This window comes from Peromyscus leucopus, chromosome 4 (assembly GCF_004664715.2).
Source record: "Peromyscus leucopus breed LL Stock chromosome 4, UCI_PerLeu_2.1, whole genome shotgun sequence".
Classification (NCBI taxonomy): domain Eukaryota; kingdom Metazoa; phylum Chordata; class Mammalia; order Rodentia; family Cricetidae; genus Peromyscus; species Peromyscus leucopus.
The window spans coordinates 122,045,882-122,065,435 of record NC_051066.1 but is presented as its reverse complement, the minus strand read 5'-3'; the positions used below and the strand labels follow the sequence as shown (position 1 = coordinate 122,065,435).

Here is a 19,554-nt window from a genome sequence, read left to right as displayed (position 1 = left end):
CACCACAAATCTTAAACTTTGTTCTACTCCAGGAAGCCTCAACCAGGGAAAAGCGGGGGGAAACCTGATGATGAATCTGTTTCCGAGGCAACAGTTGCTGCGTCATTTTGGGGCAATATTGTTCTGCTTTCTGTGTCAACAGCAAAGGCTATATCAAAGAGCTAAAAGACTTGACCTTCAACCTACAACCCCACCTCTGATCCCTGCACCCCCATGTTCCAGATCAAAACCAGCCCCTCCTCCATATTCAAAGAGTATGCAGCATGTCAAACTGGCACAAGTTATTGCCTCCCGTTTCGAGCCTTTATAGCCTCATTCAGTTCCAAACCCCCGGATGGATTTTCAGGTTAATAGCTATTTAGGTCTGGGGAATTTCTGACCTGAGAATGCAAAATGGGTCCATCCTCTTTAGCTGCTCCCCTTTAAACCTTCTGGAGACTGACAGGGCTATACTGAATTCTACTTCGTGCACGGAGGATCCGCTGTGTTACTCTGTCCATCACTGTGACATGGCACCGGCAAGTCTAGGTTTCCCGGTTCTGGTGCCAGGAGGAATCGAGAGGGTATAAAGTTCAAGTGCCTTCAAAGCAATTAAAATAAGCAAGCAGACAAGGAGCTTCTAGGCCACTCCCACCTCCTACAGAGAATGCCACCTGGTATTGTCACCGCACTTCCAGTTCCCAAACTTGGAAGGGGTGACCAAGTGTCAGCTCTCCTCATTCAGCCAGCTTCATTCATGGAGTCCCCCAACTCGCACCCAGCACCTAACTTCGCCTTTGATCACCTGTGGGTTTCAGAAGGTTCCAGGCCATTTCCCAGGCTGATATCTGTCTGCACCATCTCCCGTTTCAGTTCTCCGATCTCCGAGGCGATCGTGTCGATGAGCTATTCAAAGACAAAAATAACATGACGTCAGGAAGTGAAGAGGCGGGCCATGTTCCTAAAGCCAGGGAGCTCCTGCCCTCAACAGATGAACTCCCCCCCCCCCAGCCCTGTTTTAAATCTTGGCTCTGTGAATTTCCTCTAAACAGAGGAAAACATAAAGGGGGAGGGAGTGACTCCCCTTTAAAAAGAGGAAGAACTTGGGTTTTGGTATTGGGAAAGAGCTTGAGTTTCAGTATTGTAATAAGGAAAAAGTTCTGACACCCAGGTTTGGTTGCTCAACATGAATATAGAAGAATAAATAAGTGCTACTTGAACCAGGTCTCCAAATTCATTTTTGTCAAAAGAAATATTTCAAGGGATTCTCTGCATTAAATGTTTGTAATCAAGACCTCGGAGTGGTGGTACACATCTGTAATTCCAACATTCAGAAGGCAGAGGCAGAAGGACTGTTTTGGGTTTGAGGCCAGCCTAGGCTACTAGTGAGTTCCAGGCAAGCCAGGGCTACAGAGTGAGATCCTGTCACAGAAGTATCCAAAAGAGGGTAGGAGGTAGTTCAGTGGCAAAATGCGTGCACGGGGCCTTGGGTTTGACTCCCAGCACTGTATACACTGGGCATGGTGGTGCACACAGGCATCCCAGTACTTAGGAAGTAGGAGCTAAAAGATCAAGAGCGAAATTCATCGTCAGATACATAGGGGATTCAAAGCCAGCTGGGATACATGAGATCCTGTATGAGACAAACAGTATTTGGGTTATGTTATGTAAATAAACTCATTTTAAAGATATACTAGCTAGGCCAATAGTGCATGCCTGTCAGCCAAACACTTTAGAGACAGAAGCAGGAGGTTCAACAGAAGGTCAAGGCCAGCCTTGGCTAAATGGTGAGTTTGAGGTCAGCCTGGGCTATATGTGGCTCTTTCTCAAAAAACCCAAATAGCCAGTTGTGGTGGCCTACTCCTTTTAGTCCCAGCACTCAGGACGCAGAGGCAGAGGCAGGAGGATCTCTGTGAGTTGGAGGCCAGCTTGGTCTACATAACGAGTTCTAGACCAGCCAGGGCTACAGAGTGAGATCCTCTTTCAGAAAACAAAAACATGTTACAAGGCATGGTGGTACACAACTATAATCTTTATACTCAAGAAGCTGAAAGGGGTATTGTTGTAGAATATTTAATGATTTAAAGAAGTGTTACAATTGTTTCTGTTGTGGAATATTACTTTAATTATGTAAAGATGTGTTACATGTGTTTATGCCGCCTTTGTTTAACAATGTAAAGATGCGTTGCTTTGCCTGCCTAAAGAACCTGATTGGTCTAATAAAGAGCTGAATGGGCAATAGCTAGGCAGTGGGGGGATAGGTGAGGTTGGTGGGCAGAGAGAATGAGTAGAAGAAGGAATCTAGGTTTGAGAGGAGAGTAAGAAACGAAGGAGAAAGAAAGGGAGATGCTTGGGACCAGCCAGCCAGGCAGCCACCAGCCGTACAGAATAAAAGGACATACAGAAGGAAAGAAAGGTAAAAAAACCCCAAGGCAAAATGTAGCTGAAGAGAAACAGGTCAAATTAAGTTACAAGAGCTAGTGGGACAAGCATAGGACAAGGCCAAGCGTTCATAATTGATAAGTCTCTGTGACTTGATTTGGGGGCTGGTAGTCCAAGAAAGCCTGCTACAGAGTATAAAGAATTTGAGCTACATAGTAAGACACTGGTTCAAAAACAAACAAGTGAGTAAAGAATGTACTACTTACAGATTAAATTTCTGTGTGGTTCTAGGGATCAGACTCAGGCCTCACACACACTATGTAAATATTCTACCAGAATGACATCTCCAGCATTGACTTATTGACTGATGTTTCATGAGTCACTGAGTAGAGCCAGGCTCAGGCTGGCCTTGAACTCACTATGTATGGCAATTTGGCCTTGAACTTGAGATCCTCCTGCTTCAGCTTCTCTCTCACACTGGAGTTTTTGTTTTGGTATTTTGAGAAAGGATTTTGCTATGTAGTCCAGGCTGGCCTGGAACTCACTGTGTATACCATAGCTGTCCTAGAACTCAAGGCAACCCTCCTGCCTCAGCCTCCTGAGCACTGGGATTATAGGCATGTACCTATAATCCCAGTGCTCTATGCCACGTAGCTTAGTTTTTTAAGACTGATAAAGAGAACCCGTGGGTCATACTTGGACTCCTGGCTACATGGAAGGTAAAGGCGGGTGGGTCATTTGAGCACAGAAGAATGAGACCACAGTGGACAACATGGGCAGAACTTATACCCAGATGAATAAATGAATGAATATAAAATCTAAAAACTAAAAAATAAAAGCAAGAAGAGAGGGTAAGAGGAGAGAAAGGATTGACCAAGGCTGGGAATGGGTGAATGGTGGGTGGGTAAGCCCCAGAGATATCTAGGGAAAAAACATGGCCCCTTCTGGCCAAGGCTTTTGCTGTCTCGTCTCTTGCCTACTATGAAGAGGCTTCATCTCACTCCAAAGGCTGTAAATCTCCAGCTCATCCATTCACCTGGGTTTTCCTTTCTTCCCCTCTTTTTCTGGCAGTATTGGATTGAGCTCAGGGTCTGTGTATGCTAGGCCAGCGACAGACCTCTGAGCTACACCCCAGCTCCTCAGCACAAGCTTTACTGGTACTTAGTAGCCATGGTAAATGTATAGAATGTGCTTCAGGGTTGCTACTGTGCTTCAGATGTTCAAAAGTGCAGTTATTTTTCATATACATGTGGCTTATGTTAACACTCAATGTGTCTATTGATAAGCTGTTTGAAAAGTTCAACTTCATTTATCCATCCATTCAGTTTCAAACCTTTATAGGCACCCACATCATGCCAAGTATGAGGTGGAGAAGAAGGCTGGCAGGTCTCCGTTTTCACTGGGCTAGCATTCTGGTGGGACAGACAGACTCTAGCATTGAAGGCTGAGCTTTTCTGGAATGAAGGTAGATTGGGATGCTTAGGGGGCAGCTAAGGGGCCTTGCTACCTAGTGTGGCCTATCCGGACAGGTGTTTGCACAGGTAATAGAGCCCTGAATGACATAAAAAGACAAAAGGAACAGTCCATAATTCAGAGAGTTCTAGAACCTGGGAAAAGAAGCAGGTAGGTACCAGATCATGTTTGCCAAATATCACAGTCGTTATGAATTTGAGTTTCGCACAGTAAAAGCCATTGGAAGTTTTTTTTTTTTCATTTTTCTTTATTAAGAAATTTTCTACTCACTCCACATACTATCCACAACCCCTCATCCCTCTTTCCCAAGCCACCCCACATCCCCACATCCCCCAAATCGAGATCTCCCATGGGGAGTCAGCAAAGCCCAGCACACCCATTGGAACTTTTTTAAAAATTATTTTATGTGTATGGGTATTTTGCTTGCATGTATGTCTGAATCCCCTGGAACTGGAGACAGTCTGGAGACAGTTGTGAGCTACCATGAAGGTGCTGGGAATCAAATCTGTGTCATCTGGAAGAGCAGTAAGTACTCTTAACCACCAAACCATCTCTCCAGTACCCCTCTCCGCACTGGAAGTTTTGAATGTGGAGATTACGAGGCTTATGTTTTATGATCTACAGAGATTATCTAGTTGGGGGTGCATCTCAATAGCTGTAACACTTGCCTAACCAACACAAGGTCCAGAGATTGATCTACAGCACTGTCAAGGGAAAAACAAACAAACAAACAAACAAGAACATCTTCTCTTTGGGCTGTAAATGCTTGTAGATGATGGAGGAGGAACAAGGTAACTAGTGAGGAGCAACTGCCTGGCCTGGACAAGAGACCGTCTGGGCCCTCTTGGGAGCAGTGAGAACAGGAGGAGGAAGATCCAGGAACAATTTGCCAGAAATGGCTATGAACTGATAGTTGTGTATGCAATTATAGAAAAGAAGAATTAAAAATTAAGCTGCTGGTGTGAGAGGGTGCATGCCTGTAACCCTGGTACTTGCAAAGAGGCAAGAAAATCAATAATTCAAGATCACTGAACTACAGAGTGAGTTCAGGGGACAGCCTGGAATAAGGAGATCACTTCAAACTCAAACAAACAAAGGACTGCAGGATGGCTCAACAGTTAAGAGCACTTACTACTACTCTATCCGAGGACCAGGGTTCAGATCCTAGCACTCACACTGGGTGACTCGCGCAAGCCTCTAACTACAGCTCTAGGGGATCTAATACCTCTTTCTGGTCTCCATGGGTAGGCATGTGGCATGAGCACACATATGTGCACGCACACACACACAAATTATGTACATATGTGTGTGTACAGAAAAGTAGACTGGTCATGGTGGCACACACTTTGAATCCCAGCCCTCAGGAGATTGAGGCAGGTGGATCTTTGTGAGTTCGAGGCCAGCCTGGTCTACAGAGTAAGTTCCTAGACAGCCAGAGGGCCTTAGTGAGACCCTGTCACAAAAAAAGCTTTGTTTGCTGATATTCAAAATTAAACCTAGAGCCTCATGCATACTAGAGAAAGAAGGAGGGAGAACATGAAGGTAGAAGGGATACATTCCGGGGAGAGGGAAGGGGAGTTGGATTGGACATGCTCAAGATACATTATACACACACGTATGTAGAAAGTGCCGATGTGAATAGAAAGAGAAGGTGTGATTTAAATGTGAAGGACAGAGGAACAGGATGAATGGTCCTGCTGAGGCTATGGTCTAGACAGAAGAGCTGTACCACAGCCCCCTGGGAAGTAGAGGGCCCCATCCAAAGGACAACTTATTAGAGCCTTAGGCAAACCTCACAGAGAAGATTCCCACCCCAGAAGATCACCATGTCTCCATTCACCTCCCCACTCACCACTCTGTTACCACCACACTGATTTGAACATAAAATTCCCCCAAGGCAGGCCGATGAGATGGCTGGAGACCCGAGTTCAGTTCCTGGGTTTCCAATGGCCTTCTCCAGAAGAAGCAACCGACCCTTCCAGCTAAGCTGTCTCCTTCAGGCACTGCTCCCACCGCTGCACTTCTGACCACACCCCTAGGCCTTGTCTCTGCTCCCTTCTCTAGACCTAGTCAAGCACAAGATCCTATCATGGTACCAAGCTGGCTAGTCACTCAGCACATCATTTCTCTGCACGGTGACCTGAAGGTATGAAGGTGGATGAATGCAAACATTGCTCCTGGCTGGTTCCCTGCCAGAGAAGGGTATGACCCTCCTCCTCCATCTAATCCCTCTTCAACTTACCCACTTGACAGCATAGAGGAAATCCCTCAATAACTGGGCCAGGTCTGCTCTAAGTGTTATGTTTTTATACACAACGGGTTCCTCCACCAGCAAATGTATCACCAAAAGTCATTCCTTCCTCTCTAAAGTCCTATGGATTGGGCTTTGGGAGTTACCCACATTGTTCTTTGATAAATTTGCATTTATTTGTTTACTTTTTTTTTTCCAAGACAGGGTTTCTCTGTGTAGTTTTGCACCTTTCCTGGAACTCGCTTTGTAGATCAGGCTAGTCTCGAACTCACAGAGATCTGCCTGCCTCTGCCTCCCGAGTGCTGGGATTAAAGGCATGTGCTACCACCACTCGGCTACTTTTAATTCTTAAAAGCCTTCGTTCTAATCTCTTACATTTGGTTCTTCCTAAATCCATCCTTTGAGGACAGAGATAACTCATTAACCGATTGCAGGGACCCATGTTAAAGCCACCAGGAGCTCCTGCATAAACCTGGTGCTATTAACCAGTTTCTACAACTTACACAACCCCAAACACAAGTGCCACTCTAGGAGTCTGACCACCTCTGCTGAAGCTCCACCATGCTGAGGCCATGGCCCAGAGAGGACCGGATGCCAGAGCATCTGCAAAGCTTGTCCTGGAGTGTGGCTTCATACCACTCTGGTCACACAGGAGGCCTGCAGACCCTAGGGAAGGGGGCAACAGTAGCTGTTATCCTGGTGCAGTCAGAGGGTCTGTTGGGACATCAGGTTGTCATAGCATAAAGATGGGGAGACAATGGTTCTTACCCACAAACCCAAGAATAGCTGTCACCCCCAAAACAGCACACAGTAACTAAGGTTTGAGCCTAGCAGACGGTCGCCTCCAAGGTAGAGCACGGCAGAGTTCCACTGTGAAAGATAGGACAATATTGGGTTCTTTTCTTTTTCTCTCTTTCTTATGTTTTTATTTGTTTGTTTTTTGAGATAGGGTTTCTCGGCATAGCCCTGGCTGTTCTAGAATTTGCTCTGTAGACCAGGCTGGCCTTGAACTCACAGACTGGCCTGCCTCTGCCTCGAAAGTGCCGGGATTCAAGGCATGTGCCACCATGCCTAGCTTAGTTTTCTTTCCCCTGCAGGGCTATGCCACAAGGCTCAGGGCAAAGTGGTGAGACACATCTACTCTGAAGCTGGGAGTGTGGCTGGGACGTGACACCATGCGGGGAGTGGGGGGCACTGCCACATCTGAGACCCTGGGTTTGCCCCTCAGCATGTGCAAACTTACAAATTAAATAGAGGTGGAAAACAAGTGTTGCTGGCATGGCTGGGTACATGGACCAGGAGACCAGAGGGGAGGGCTAGGGTGATCATAGGAGGAGAGAGGAAGGCAGGCCAGGGCTTGGGTCTGTGGTCCCCTCCCCCATTCTAGGACTCAGAAACCTAGCCCCCCATGGGGTATTCACCTGGGTGACTTGGCACATACATGACATCCCTGCCCAGAGTGGGAGAGTAACTGATGAGGACGCAGTTTTTCCCCAGTCCTTTGAGATCTCACCTGTGCGCTCAGGTGTGGTGCATGAGTTCACACTAGTTCACACCACTCTAATCATTCATCACCCTGCAGTTTCCCTGCAGGCAGAACCTCATCCGCATCAGCTTGTGCAGTTCCAGCCTGAGGAGGTCTACAGCTTGGTAGTTTAGAGCAGTGGGAACTGGACCATCTAGGGACTCAGGAGGGCCAGCCTTTAAATCTCACCTCCTCTTCTTCTGTGGGTGGGGTCAGCTTGGGCCAGTCCCAAGTCAAAGTGTCTTGGCCTTATCCTTAAGGTTCCAGAGGATTGATGCTATGAGAATGGTACTGGGGGACGAAATACTGCCATGGGTGCCTATGTGTTCTCTGCCCTCCTCCTATATATATTGCCTCTTATTTCTGGCAGTCAAGATTACAGAGAGCTAATGCCAGGCAACACTTAAGGGAGGCCCATTCACCACTCAGCCCTGAAGAGGCCCTGATCACCAGCAGCACGGACCTGGGGCAGGGGCATCTCTGTCTCTCTGCCCAGAAGTCTCTCATCTACCCGGCACCTATTTTCCTCTAATGGGAAGGAAAGCCACTGTATGTAATCCTGTAAACACAGGAGGGAGGAGGGAAAAGGGAGGGACCCCAAATCTTTTCTTTTTTTGGGGTTAGATAAAAGAATAATTCTCCTGAAGGTCAAGTAAAAATAAAACAAGAAAGTGCTTAGAGAGCAAGGCTGGACATGCCTGGTGTCACTCAGGAATGTTATCAGCGTCTGAGAAGGGATGTGCAGCTGATAGGGTGAAGGATGCAAACCCAGGGTGTGGGAAAAGTCAGGCACTTGGCTGCCAGCTTCAGAATCTCTTCTATACCCCGATTCATCAGCTTGGCCTTGGAGTCTGGTGGGCTTCTGCATTCTGGGAATCAACTGTGTGGGAAAGGACTAACTCTGGGACCTGAGAAATCATATGACCCAAACAATTCCCTCCCCTGTCTGATTTGGTTGACCTGGAGTTGCTTCCTGTGTCTGGTGGGTACATCCCACATCGGGGGTTTTTCAAAGCCGACTTTGAAAATGCTGGACCTCTTCCACACTTGCCAGCAATCTTTGCTACTGAACTCTCACCAGGGAGTAAAAGGTAGCCCGGGGCTGCCATCTTCATTTGTAGAGATGTATTTGTCATTATTGTTTTGAAACAACATCTCCTATAGCCTATGCTGGCCTCAAACTCACTATGCAGCCAAGGCTGGCCTTGAACTTCTGATCTTCCCGCCCCTGAGTACCAGAATTATAAACATGTGCCACTATGATCAGCTATTTTCTTTGTTTTTGTTTTGTTTTGTTTGGGACAAGGTCTCACTTGTATCCCAACCTGGCCTGGGACTATGGAGCCCAGGCTGGCCTCAAACTTGAGGCAATCCTCCTGCCTCAGCCTCCTAAGTGCTGGGATTATAGAAGCTGGTGACAACGCCGAGCCGGATCATTCTTGAATGTTAGTACTCTGTATTTTCACTCAAAGGAATGAGTCAAACTGATGTGCGTCATGGCTTACTAATGTTAACGTTGTGAGACTAATCAAATAGAATCTGGCAGGAATCACCTAAGGAAGCACCACCATCATAATTTCCTTTGCTTATTTCTCTATTTTTAGAAGGGACGTGCTATAGCCCTAGTTGGCCTAATATTCACAGTGTGGCTCAAGCTGGTGTGGAACCCGTGGCAATCCCCTAGCCTCAGTGTCTCCAGTGCTGGGTTACAGGCATGCACCATGACTCCCACTTCCACTCGACTATGATAGATCCCGGGGTCAACTTCAATGCTTTGCTATCATGAGCAGTGCTGGGCCGAACGTCCCAGGTTCTCCCTGGGTAACATGTGCAGGCTCAGAGGAACACCAGCACCCATGTATTCAGGCTATCAGTGGTGTCACAGTTATCCAGGTGGCTTTGCTGCGCCCCCCCCCCATTTACTGCCTCTGCCCTATTTGAATGCGTCGTGGGTAGTGGTGGCACACACCGTTAATCTCAGCAGAGGCAGTAAAAAACAGGGGCAAAGCCAGCCTGGTTTACAGGGGCTGTCTTTCGGGACAGCCAAGGCTACAGAGGGAAACTCTGTCTTAGAAAATAAAACAACAAAAGAAGAAAGTGTCCATGGCACTTCTCTGAATTTGATATTCTATTTTTCAAAAAAAAAATGTGGGGGGGCATGATGCTTGTATGTATGTCTGTGCAACACATCTGTGCTTTGACTCCCTCAGGGGCCAAAAGAAGGCATTGGATGCCCTGGAACTGGAGTTATAGATGGTTGAGTTGCTGTATGGGTACTGGGAATTGAACCTGTATCCTCTGGAAGAGCAGCTAGTGTTCTTAACCACTGAAGGACTTCTCCAACTTCATTGGTGTATTATTTTTTCTTTTGTTTTCTTTTGTTTGTTTATTTTTTTTTGTTTTTCAAGACAGGGTTTCTTTGTGTAGCTTTGGAGACAAAGCTTAGAGCCTGTCCTGGAACTCGCTCTGTAGACCAGGGTGGCCTCAAACTCACAGAGATCCGCCTGCCTCTGCCTCCTGAGTGCTGGGATTAAAGGCGTGCGCCACCACCGTCCGGCTTTGGTGTACTACGTTTAAAAGTCTCTGTGTGTGCATGCATGTGCACGTCACAAAACAATCTGGGGCATGGGTCTTTGCTTTCAACTTACTTAGCCAGGGCCTCTTGTCATTCAGTGCTGGGTATGCTAGGCTAGCTGTGCCACAAACTTGTGGAGGTTCTCTTGTCTCCCCCTCACATCTCACGGTAGGAACACTGGGAGTGCAAGTGTGGGCGACTGCACCGGACTCTCCATGGGTCCTGGGGAATCTGAACACTAGTAACTCAAGCTTGCATAATAAGTGCTCTATCCACTGAACCATCTCCCTAGCCACTTACCTAATTTTAACTTAAAAACATTCTGGGGCTGGGTATCAAACACACTGAGGGAAGCACTTCCCTATCCCAATATCCAATTTTGATATTTATTTATTTAGACCAGGACTCAGTCACTTGACCTGGAATTAGATATGTAGGCTGGCCTGGGACTGAATCAGGATGTCCTCAAACGAGATCTGCCTGCCTCTTCCTCCTGAGGGCTGGGATTAAAGGTGTGCCACCACATATATATCCAATATCTAATTTTTAAATTTCATTCAATCTAGTGAAGTGATTCTTTTTCCTTTTTTGCTGTGGTTTGCTGGCCCCAAGTATATTTTTGTTATCTATGTGTATTTCTCTTTGCCTGTTCATGTATCTGTGGCTCTCAGTTGGGGGGGGTTTCTTTACCTTTCTTGCTAAGTTGTACAAAGATGTGGCCTTTGTTCCATATATTTCAAATACTTTCTTTCAGACTATTTTGAATTAATGTTTTTCTTAAACATTTAATGATGATAGAATCAGTTCTGGTGCTTGAACCGAGGGCAATGTACATGGTAGCCAAACACTACCACTGAGCTCTATCCTATCCCTAATATTATCTGTCTGTTTGCCTGCCTGCCTGCCTGTCTCTATCTATATCTATCAATCTATCAATCTATCAATCTATCAATCTATCTATCTATCTATCTATCTATCTATCTATCTATCTACTTATTTTAGATAGGATCTCACTATGTAGCCCAATCAAGCCTGGAATTTGATATGTATGCTGACCAAGAAGGACCCGCAGGGTCAGTCTTCAACCAGCTCCTGATGAAGTATAACTAGCCCACCCAGCTCCCTCATCCCCTACAGGACTACTCTGAAGCAACATCATGTCCTCATGCTTTTTCAGATGGACCCAAAGCCATGCTTAAGGGACTGCTTGGTAGTGGAGACCTGTGTGAGGTTTCTCCTTCCCTCAACTCAACCCTGACTCCTCATGGGGTTCTGTGGGAGTATTTCTAGGTAAGGTACTTCCATGAAAATCTTCAGCTCTGGACTTGTTTCCGAAGAACACATCCTAAGAAACCCTCCGGCCTTCCTGCTTGGACCCACCCCTTGACCATTCTCACTGCTGGGTTTGCCTGGGGTAATTTCTTGCCTGAGGTAAGTGTCCTCCATCGAATGTAACTTCCCCAGGCAGGCACGTCTTTTTGTATAGCGCTGTATTCTCCAAGCTCAGAGCTGTCCCCACGAGTGAACCGACTGCTCTTCCTTCTCCCATCTTCCTCTTGGTAACTTCCCTGTTTGTTTGCCTTCCAGACAGGGGGTAAACCAGGACAGTGAGGAGCTAGAGCTCCGAACAGTCCTTTATCCTCAGCTGGACAGGATGGGGAAGTAGGAGAAATTGTGATATCTACTGAAAAGGGTCTTAGACTGAAGACTGAAGGATGACTACCTCATTTTTATATGTAGAATATAGATTTCAAAACAAATACACGTATGTGCGTGTATGTATACATCATACACACATATATGTGTTTGTGTAACATGAAATTAAAAAAGGCAAAGATGACAGTCAGGAAGAGGTCCAAAGGGAGGAGAGAATAAGAGGGTAATGAAGGGCAGAAACACTACACATTACCTGGCTTCTCTCCTGTGTAATCTAGATCTGTCTGTCTGTTTATCTATCTATCTGTCTGTCTATCTATCTATCTATCTATCTATCTATCTATCTATCTACCTACCTACCTACCTACCTATCTATCTACCTACCTATCTATCTACCTACCTACCTACCCCAAACCACGTATATATGGAACATGAAATCAGAAGGGGGACTATCTGGACTGAGGAAAGAGACTAGCAGGAGGGGGAGGGGAGGACAGTGGAGGGTAACATGAACAAAAATACAACAATATATGCATATGCATTTAATGCCACAATCAACCCAGTATTTTTTAAGCTAACTTAAAGAATTTTCTTCAAGCATTATGCTCACATCTGTTCCCTTCTTCACCATCACAAAGTAGATGCGGTACCATTTGCTTTAAGACATGCTTCTCCCAATAACTTATATTATAAGCCATATGTGCCAACAGGTCAAAGAGACCCAAATTGGTTCCATGTTGCCAGATATGGCTCACCAATATGATGGAGGCCGGGGGGAGCATGATTGGGGGTGTCACAAACTCAGTGTCACTGCTAGAGCCCCGTCCTCATTTTTGCCTGTGGCTATGTTTACAGGTTTAATGATATGCTACAGAACAGAAGTACTTTGAAGAACAGAATTCTATGTGTTTACACCTTTTCTACAGCACTGATTTGCTTTAGCAATTGAATTTTAAGCTTGATTTTGTATTTTTGGCTTTATATTTCCAGGTACAGTGATCCACACCTGTAATGCCAGCAGCACTCTGGAGGCAGAGACGGGAAGCACTTGACTTTGAGACTAGAGTAGACTAGACACATAGTGAGTTCCAGGCCAGCCTGGATTGTATATGTAGTGAGATCCATCTTAAAGAAGAATAAAAAGGCCTAAGGTTCCAGGTTACAATGAGGAAGAACAATAAGTCATCATATGTTCCACCAAATTTATTTCCAATTATAAGATGCACTCCTATGTTGCAGACCACCAGGAACTGCACATATCATGGAGTGCAAGCCACATAGGATTTCAGAGTGAGCAACTCTGAAATTCTGCAAATCTCAGACCTGGGACGCCTGACTTATGAAGCTTAGGATGAAGAGGCCTGTGGTTGAATGAGTTAAGTACCAGTGGCTTGTTCGGTCGCCTCGTTAGTAACAGACACACTGTTTGCAGTACTAGCATCCTGGGGTTACAAAACTGGCCCTGACTGACAGGGTGGCCACCCTGTTTCCCAATCCAGTGCTTTTGCTACTGTGGGCATGGCCAAGCCTTTGTGGAGGCATCCTGTTGTGGCTGAGCTGGAAGTCTGAGCAAGCAGATATCTGCATAGCGTACAAGGCCCTGGAGGAAACACGAAGCCCAGGAAATGAAAATGAAAACCGAGTGGGGCTCTGTCAGCTCTCCAGTCTTCAGATGGACCCTGTCAGCAGGCAGCTTGAGCATTTTCAGAGTTAACATCGAGGTTTCCCATCCACACATCAGCTCAGCCCTCGGAGCCCATTTCTACAGCTAAGAGAACAACGCGAAACTGGAAGAAAAAAAAAGTTTTCTGTCAAAGTTACCATTGAGGGGTGGGGTGGGACTGGAGACATAGTTCGGTGGTTAAAAGCACTGGCTACTTCTTTAGAGGATGCGAGTTTGATTCCCAGCACCCATATAACAACTCCCAACAGTTCTAGGGGATGTGGTACCCTCTTCTGGGCTCTGTGGGCACTGGGGATGCAAATGGCATGCAGACATACATGCAGGCAAAACACCATACACATAAAATAAATCAAAAATGTAATAGACAAAGTTGCCATTGGGTACCAACAAGGAAGTCAAGCTCATCCCATCTTGGATATCAATTCGTTTGACTCTTATTTAGATGAAGGCCCAGACTATAAAACTGAATGCTAACTTGGGAAAGAAAAATACCAAATATTTATTTAGTAGAAAACAGAACATCAATAGTTTTAGTTTTCTCCTTTCTTATGTCTTCAAGCAGTTTTGTATTAGATTGAACTGTATGGAGTCGTGCTGTTTATGGGCCAAATAATTGTTAAATATTGGTAATATCAAGGTTGTATACACATACACACACACACACACACACACACACACACACACACACACACGCGCTGACTCACAGACGATGTTAAAGCTAGTTGAGGATGCTGTTCTTAGGAATAGTGCAGTGATGTATGCCTGTAATCCCAGCACTCTGGAGGTTGAGGCAGGGGGATTGATTATAAGACCAGCCTGGGATATAGTATCTCAAAGAGGAAAGGAAGAAGGAAAGAAAGGAAAGAAAAGAAGGGAGGGAGGGGGAAGTAGAGAGGAGAGGAAAAGGGTTCAGAAATAGGGAGGAGGCAAAGCAGGGGGGCAGGGGGGAGGAAGGAGTGCCTTTTCATACACTGACACGTTTGCCTTTTATGTGTGTTGTGTGCTTGGTTTTGTTTGTTAGTTCATAATTTATTTTTATTTTATGTGCATTGGTGTTTTGCCTGCATGTCTGTCTATATGAAGGTGTCAGTCAGATCCTGGAGTCACAAACAGTTGTGAACTGCCATGTGGGTGCTGGGAATTGAACCCAGGTCCTCTGGAAGAATCTGGAAGAACAGCCAGTGCTCTTAACCACAGAGCCATCTCTCCAGCCCCCTGTTTCTTTGTTTTTGAGACAAGGTCTCAGTATATAGCCTAGGCTGGCCTCTAACTCAAGATCTTACTGCCTCAGTCTCCCAAGTGCTGGGACTACAGGTATGTACCACCATCCTGGTCTTCCACTGACTCCTCATTTAATAGTTTCTGCTACCTGGAGACAGCTTTTATAAGCTGTTGATCTGGGACTGGAGAAATGGCTCAGCACTTACTGCTTTTGCAGAGGACCTGGGTTTAGCAGCCGCACAGTGGCTCACCATTCCTAACTCCAGTTCCAAGGCATCCAACGCCCTCTTCTGACCTTCATAGGCACTGTACACACATGGAACAAAGCCATTCATGCAGGCAAAACACTCACACACATAAAATAAGTAATTCTTTCATTAACGAATTAAAACAATCTGTAACACACTGATTTATATTATAACAGAATACCCATAGTTGGGTAATTTATAAAGAACAGAGATGTATTTCATACAGTTCTGCAGTGTAGGAAGTCCAGAATCAGGAGTCGCACTGAGCAGAGGCATTGCTGTGCCAGGCCATGGAAGAAGGTGGAAAGACAGGACATGCATATGTGTGTGAGAGAGGAAGGCGGTCACACCGATCCTTCCACCAGAGCCTACCCTTCAGATAACCAAGCCACTTCCATGCTAACAGTCTAGATACATTCTCCAGGACAGGGGCCCAGAGACCTCAGTACTTCTTCAAGGTCTCCACTTCAGCACCATTGCAATGCGGATTACATCTCCAACGCATGAACCTCGGGGGACACAGTCCAACCATAGCACCACTTCCCACCCCTCCCCCCAACTTAGCCGAAATTAGCCCTGAAGTTTGGGGTTATCTGTTCTGAGGCTTATCAGTAGTGCAGACTTGGTCTTGGGTCATGATGTTGGGGTTGCTTAAAATCTGGAGACTTCAGTTTCCACAAAGAGTAAGGAGTTAAGCAGCATTCTGATGCTCTTTCTAACTCAAATCTGGTGTCCCCAGCTGCCCCACTGGGCCTTCCCTGAGTTCTTTGCTGTCACTCACTTCCTCTTTTTTTTTTTTGACTTCCTGCTGAGCAGCTGTCTTGAGTGGGCTTTCTCCAAGCACCAGAGGAAAAGGAATGACTGACTCACTCTTTCTGGAAGGCAGTCTGAATACATAGGTCATCATTTTAAATATGAAACCTATCGGATTTGATGTTTCCGACCCAAGGAACTGACCCAAAGAAAGACACATGAAACAATGTGCTCAGCAGCAGCATTTATAACACTGAATGATGGAAAAAGGACTAGATGTCTAGCAACTGAGGACCTGGGTAAACACTGTGGTACAGCAACATATTGGAATACTATGCAGCCAACAAATGGTGAATCTGGTATGTGTTACTAAGATAAGGATACTGCAGTACAGTATGTGTCCTCTGAGCCCACTTGGTAATATATATGTATGTATTTGTGTATGGAATTATGTCATAGAATTATAAATTAACAAAGCAAAAACCTGGACACTCACTGTTCTCTGGGCTCATTCTGTTGGAGCAACTGTAGGCACAACACAATACAGGTGATGGCCTTTTTCCTTCTTATACTTCAGTAAACGTTTCTAAATTGATTCACTTTTTTTCCTCAAACAACAAACAGGTATCTTCACTAGCAAATGACTAATTCAGTAGGTGGGACACACAGCAAGTCTGACGTGCACAGCGGAGAGATCAACTGGTCATCTTGTTTTCAGAGCCCCTGGTCTCTACTATTTAGTACTTTGGTGACAGGGGCTTAATTCTGCTTTATGCAAATGGAAACACCAGGTCCCTCTATTGGTGCAGGCCTTGAGGACCCTAGAATGTTCTGTCAGTGGCCATGGTGGAGCTAGTGAGTCATCTTCCTCTCTTCCCTGGAGCCAGGGAGTTAGTTGCTAGTCATTGCGGTACTCACCTATCTCTCCTCCACACGGTCTCATTATATGACCCAGGCTCATTCAGACTTGCTATGCAGCCCAGGCTGCCCTGGAATGTGGGATGCCTATAGCCCAGCATCCTGAGTGCTGAGATCACAGGTCTACACCAACCACCACACCTAGCTTTAGGTCCTGTCTTTCCTCCCTTCCTTTTTCCTTCTTTCCTTCCTTCCTTCATCCCTCCCTCCCTCCCTCCCTTCCTTCCTTCTTCCTCCCTTTCTTCCTTCATGAATCTCAATTACATACCAGGTTTGACTTTAATATGGAGTCACATTCTTTATCCCAAGCACTAGTTATGTGGAACATATTTTTTTTCTCCCTAGTTAAAAAGTACAAGCAAACTCTATAATTTTCCTTGTGCCTTATTGGTTCTACCCAACCCACGCCAAATCCCTATAATTTCAAATTCACTAAGCATCATTATTTATGAGCAAAGTATTATTTCCTCAGATGTTTTTAACCCAGCCTGAGTAACATGGGATGTGATCTGGGGTAACTTCAATAAAGAGGTCACTGCTTCAATGACACTGGGAGTACCCATGATGACAACCTGTTCAACATGATTACATAAAACTGCCACAGACTCCACAGAACCTTGTAGACACACAGTGAACCCATGAGCAGTATGCGTCCAGGGAGGGAACAGAGTGTGCCGGGTCCACCAAACCCGCTGGCCATAGGCTCTCTGTTGACGATCATCTCCTGGGAGTGGTCTGCCGGAATAGCATGGTGAGATGTGAACTTAGAGCAGTGCCCCCGGGGACGCTAACTGCAGTATTTGTAGTTCAGGTTTTAATAATAATCGTAATAAAAAGAATAGACCAAATGTTCAAAGGGGAAGAACTGGAGTGAAGGCATGAATCTGCAATTTGCAAAATCGGGATGAGAATTTCGCAACACAGAGGTACTTTCTGTAAGCCCAGGATGATCATGTCTTCTGAGCATATATTCTCAGTTTAAGAGAAGGGGTGAGGTGGGGAGATGTTGAAAAGGGAATTTGCACTGTGAGCAAATGTGCAGCATGGTTATTTTCATTTTCAGGCAGACCATCAGCAGCCCCAGGGGATGAATCACTGATATGTGAAACTTAGTGCAACACACAGGCCTTGTTCCTCACCTGGAGGCTGCTTCAGACAGGACTTTCATAGCAGGTACTGTCAGTGCCTGCACAGGCCCCACAAGTCGTTGTCCCCTTACTGTGCTAATTTTCTACAGCAAGCACCTGAAGTCTCTGTACAGAATAATCCTCAAACATTGGAGAGTCAATAGCCCAGGATAGCTCCCAGCTGGGACAGTTAGGGGTTGGTACAGGAACAACTCAGCTTCCCCAGCAGCTCACAGCCCCCCAGAACTTCTGAGACTGGCTGAGCCTGATCCTGGCTGCCTCTCCTTGCCTCACTTCCTGGTCCCCTACTTGAGTTCCCTGTGCCCACCCTCTAGACAAGATGGGTGTTAGGACCCCCAGGTACTCAGATGCTCAGATCTGTCTTCATAAAATGGTGTAGAATGTTCACATTACCTATGCAATCCACCTATGCATCTTAAGTCACCCTGGATCACTTAGAATTCCCCATACAGGGTAAGCACTGGGTAAGTTGCTCTTATAGTGTGTCATTTCAAAAATAATGGCAAGAAAGTTGATAAAGTCGATATATGCTCAGCACAGATGCAATCATCCCCCTTGATAGTTTTCAATTATGTTTGGTTGAATTCATAGATGTGAAATGCACAGATATGAGGACTCACTGTAGACTGGCTTTTCTTTATCCACCTTCCTATTGCCATTCAATAGTTTGGTTCTTAAGTCGATGGGCTATCATGGATAGTGGTGCAGCAAACCGGGAGAACACACATATCTTGGACATACTGAGGTAATTTTTTTGGATATATACCCAAGAGTAGGAGAGATATTTACAGAGAAAACCATGATGGAAGAAAAAAATACAAATAAATGAAAAGCTAACTCACATTTATGAATTGTAAAATTTATATCATTAAAATATCTACACTACCCAAAGTAATCCACCAATTCAAGGCAATCTGTATTAAAATTCCAACGGCATTCTTCATAATAATAGAAAAAAATCCTAAAATTAATTTGAAAACAGAATGCATTGAATAACCAAAGCAATCTTGAGCAAGAAGAACAAAGCAGGAATCATCAAACAAACAAACTTCAGAATATTCTACAAAGCTACAGAAATCAGAACAATATGGCACTGGCATAAAAAAAAAGTCACATAGGCCAATTGAACCAAATAGAGGGAACAGAAACAAACCCTCATGCTTACAGAAAACAGATTTGTGACCAGTATGCTGACAGACCTTCAGAGTGGCAAAGGGTGGTGTCTTTAAGGAGTGGTGCTGAGAAAACTGGATGTCTACATGCTCAAGAATGAAACTAGATCCCTAACTCTAGCCATATGTAAAAATGACCTCAAGTGGATTAAAGACTTAAATGTAAGAAACAAAACTATGAAGCTACTAGATGATAGCATAGGAGACTTCTCCATCACATTTTTCAGGCCACTCATATTTTTGGACAAGATCTCAAAAACACAGACAACAAAGGCAAAAAAAAAAAAAAAAAAAAGAAACAGAAAATAGGATTGCTTCAAACTAAAAGTCTCTGCACAGCAAAGGAAATGAGAAGAGAAAGCATTTGAGTTTTGAATATGGCAAAGGGTTAATACATAGACTATATAGGAAACTCAAATAACTCAACAGCTAAAAAACAACATTTTTTTTTAAATGAGCAAGGGGGACCCAAATAGATATACCTCTAAACTATAATATACAAGTGGTCAATGGGCATATAAGAACAATATAAACAATGATGTTTAACATCATTAATCCTCAGGGAAATG

At 45.1% G+C, this 19,554-nt stretch overlaps 1 protein-coding gene across 6 annotated transcripts in view; it reads right to left on the bottom strand.

The window, feature by feature from the left end:
- The window catches only part of Rin2 (Ras and Rab interactor 2), a 219,938-nt gene that overhangs the window by 61,388 nt on the left and 138,996 nt on the right, over positions 1-19,554 (bottom strand). For 3 of the 6 annotated variants that reach the window (XM_028881863.2, XM_028881864.2, XM_028881865.2), the window contains one exon: positions 785-885. In XM_028881863.2, coding sequence (XP_028737696.1) covers positions 785-885 — 101 coding nt within the window. Of the gene's footprint in view, positions 1-380; positions 540-784; positions 886-19,554 lie in introns of those variants that run through there. The other 3 variants (XM_028881866.2, XM_028881867.2, XM_028881868.2) reach the window with 3 other exon arrangements.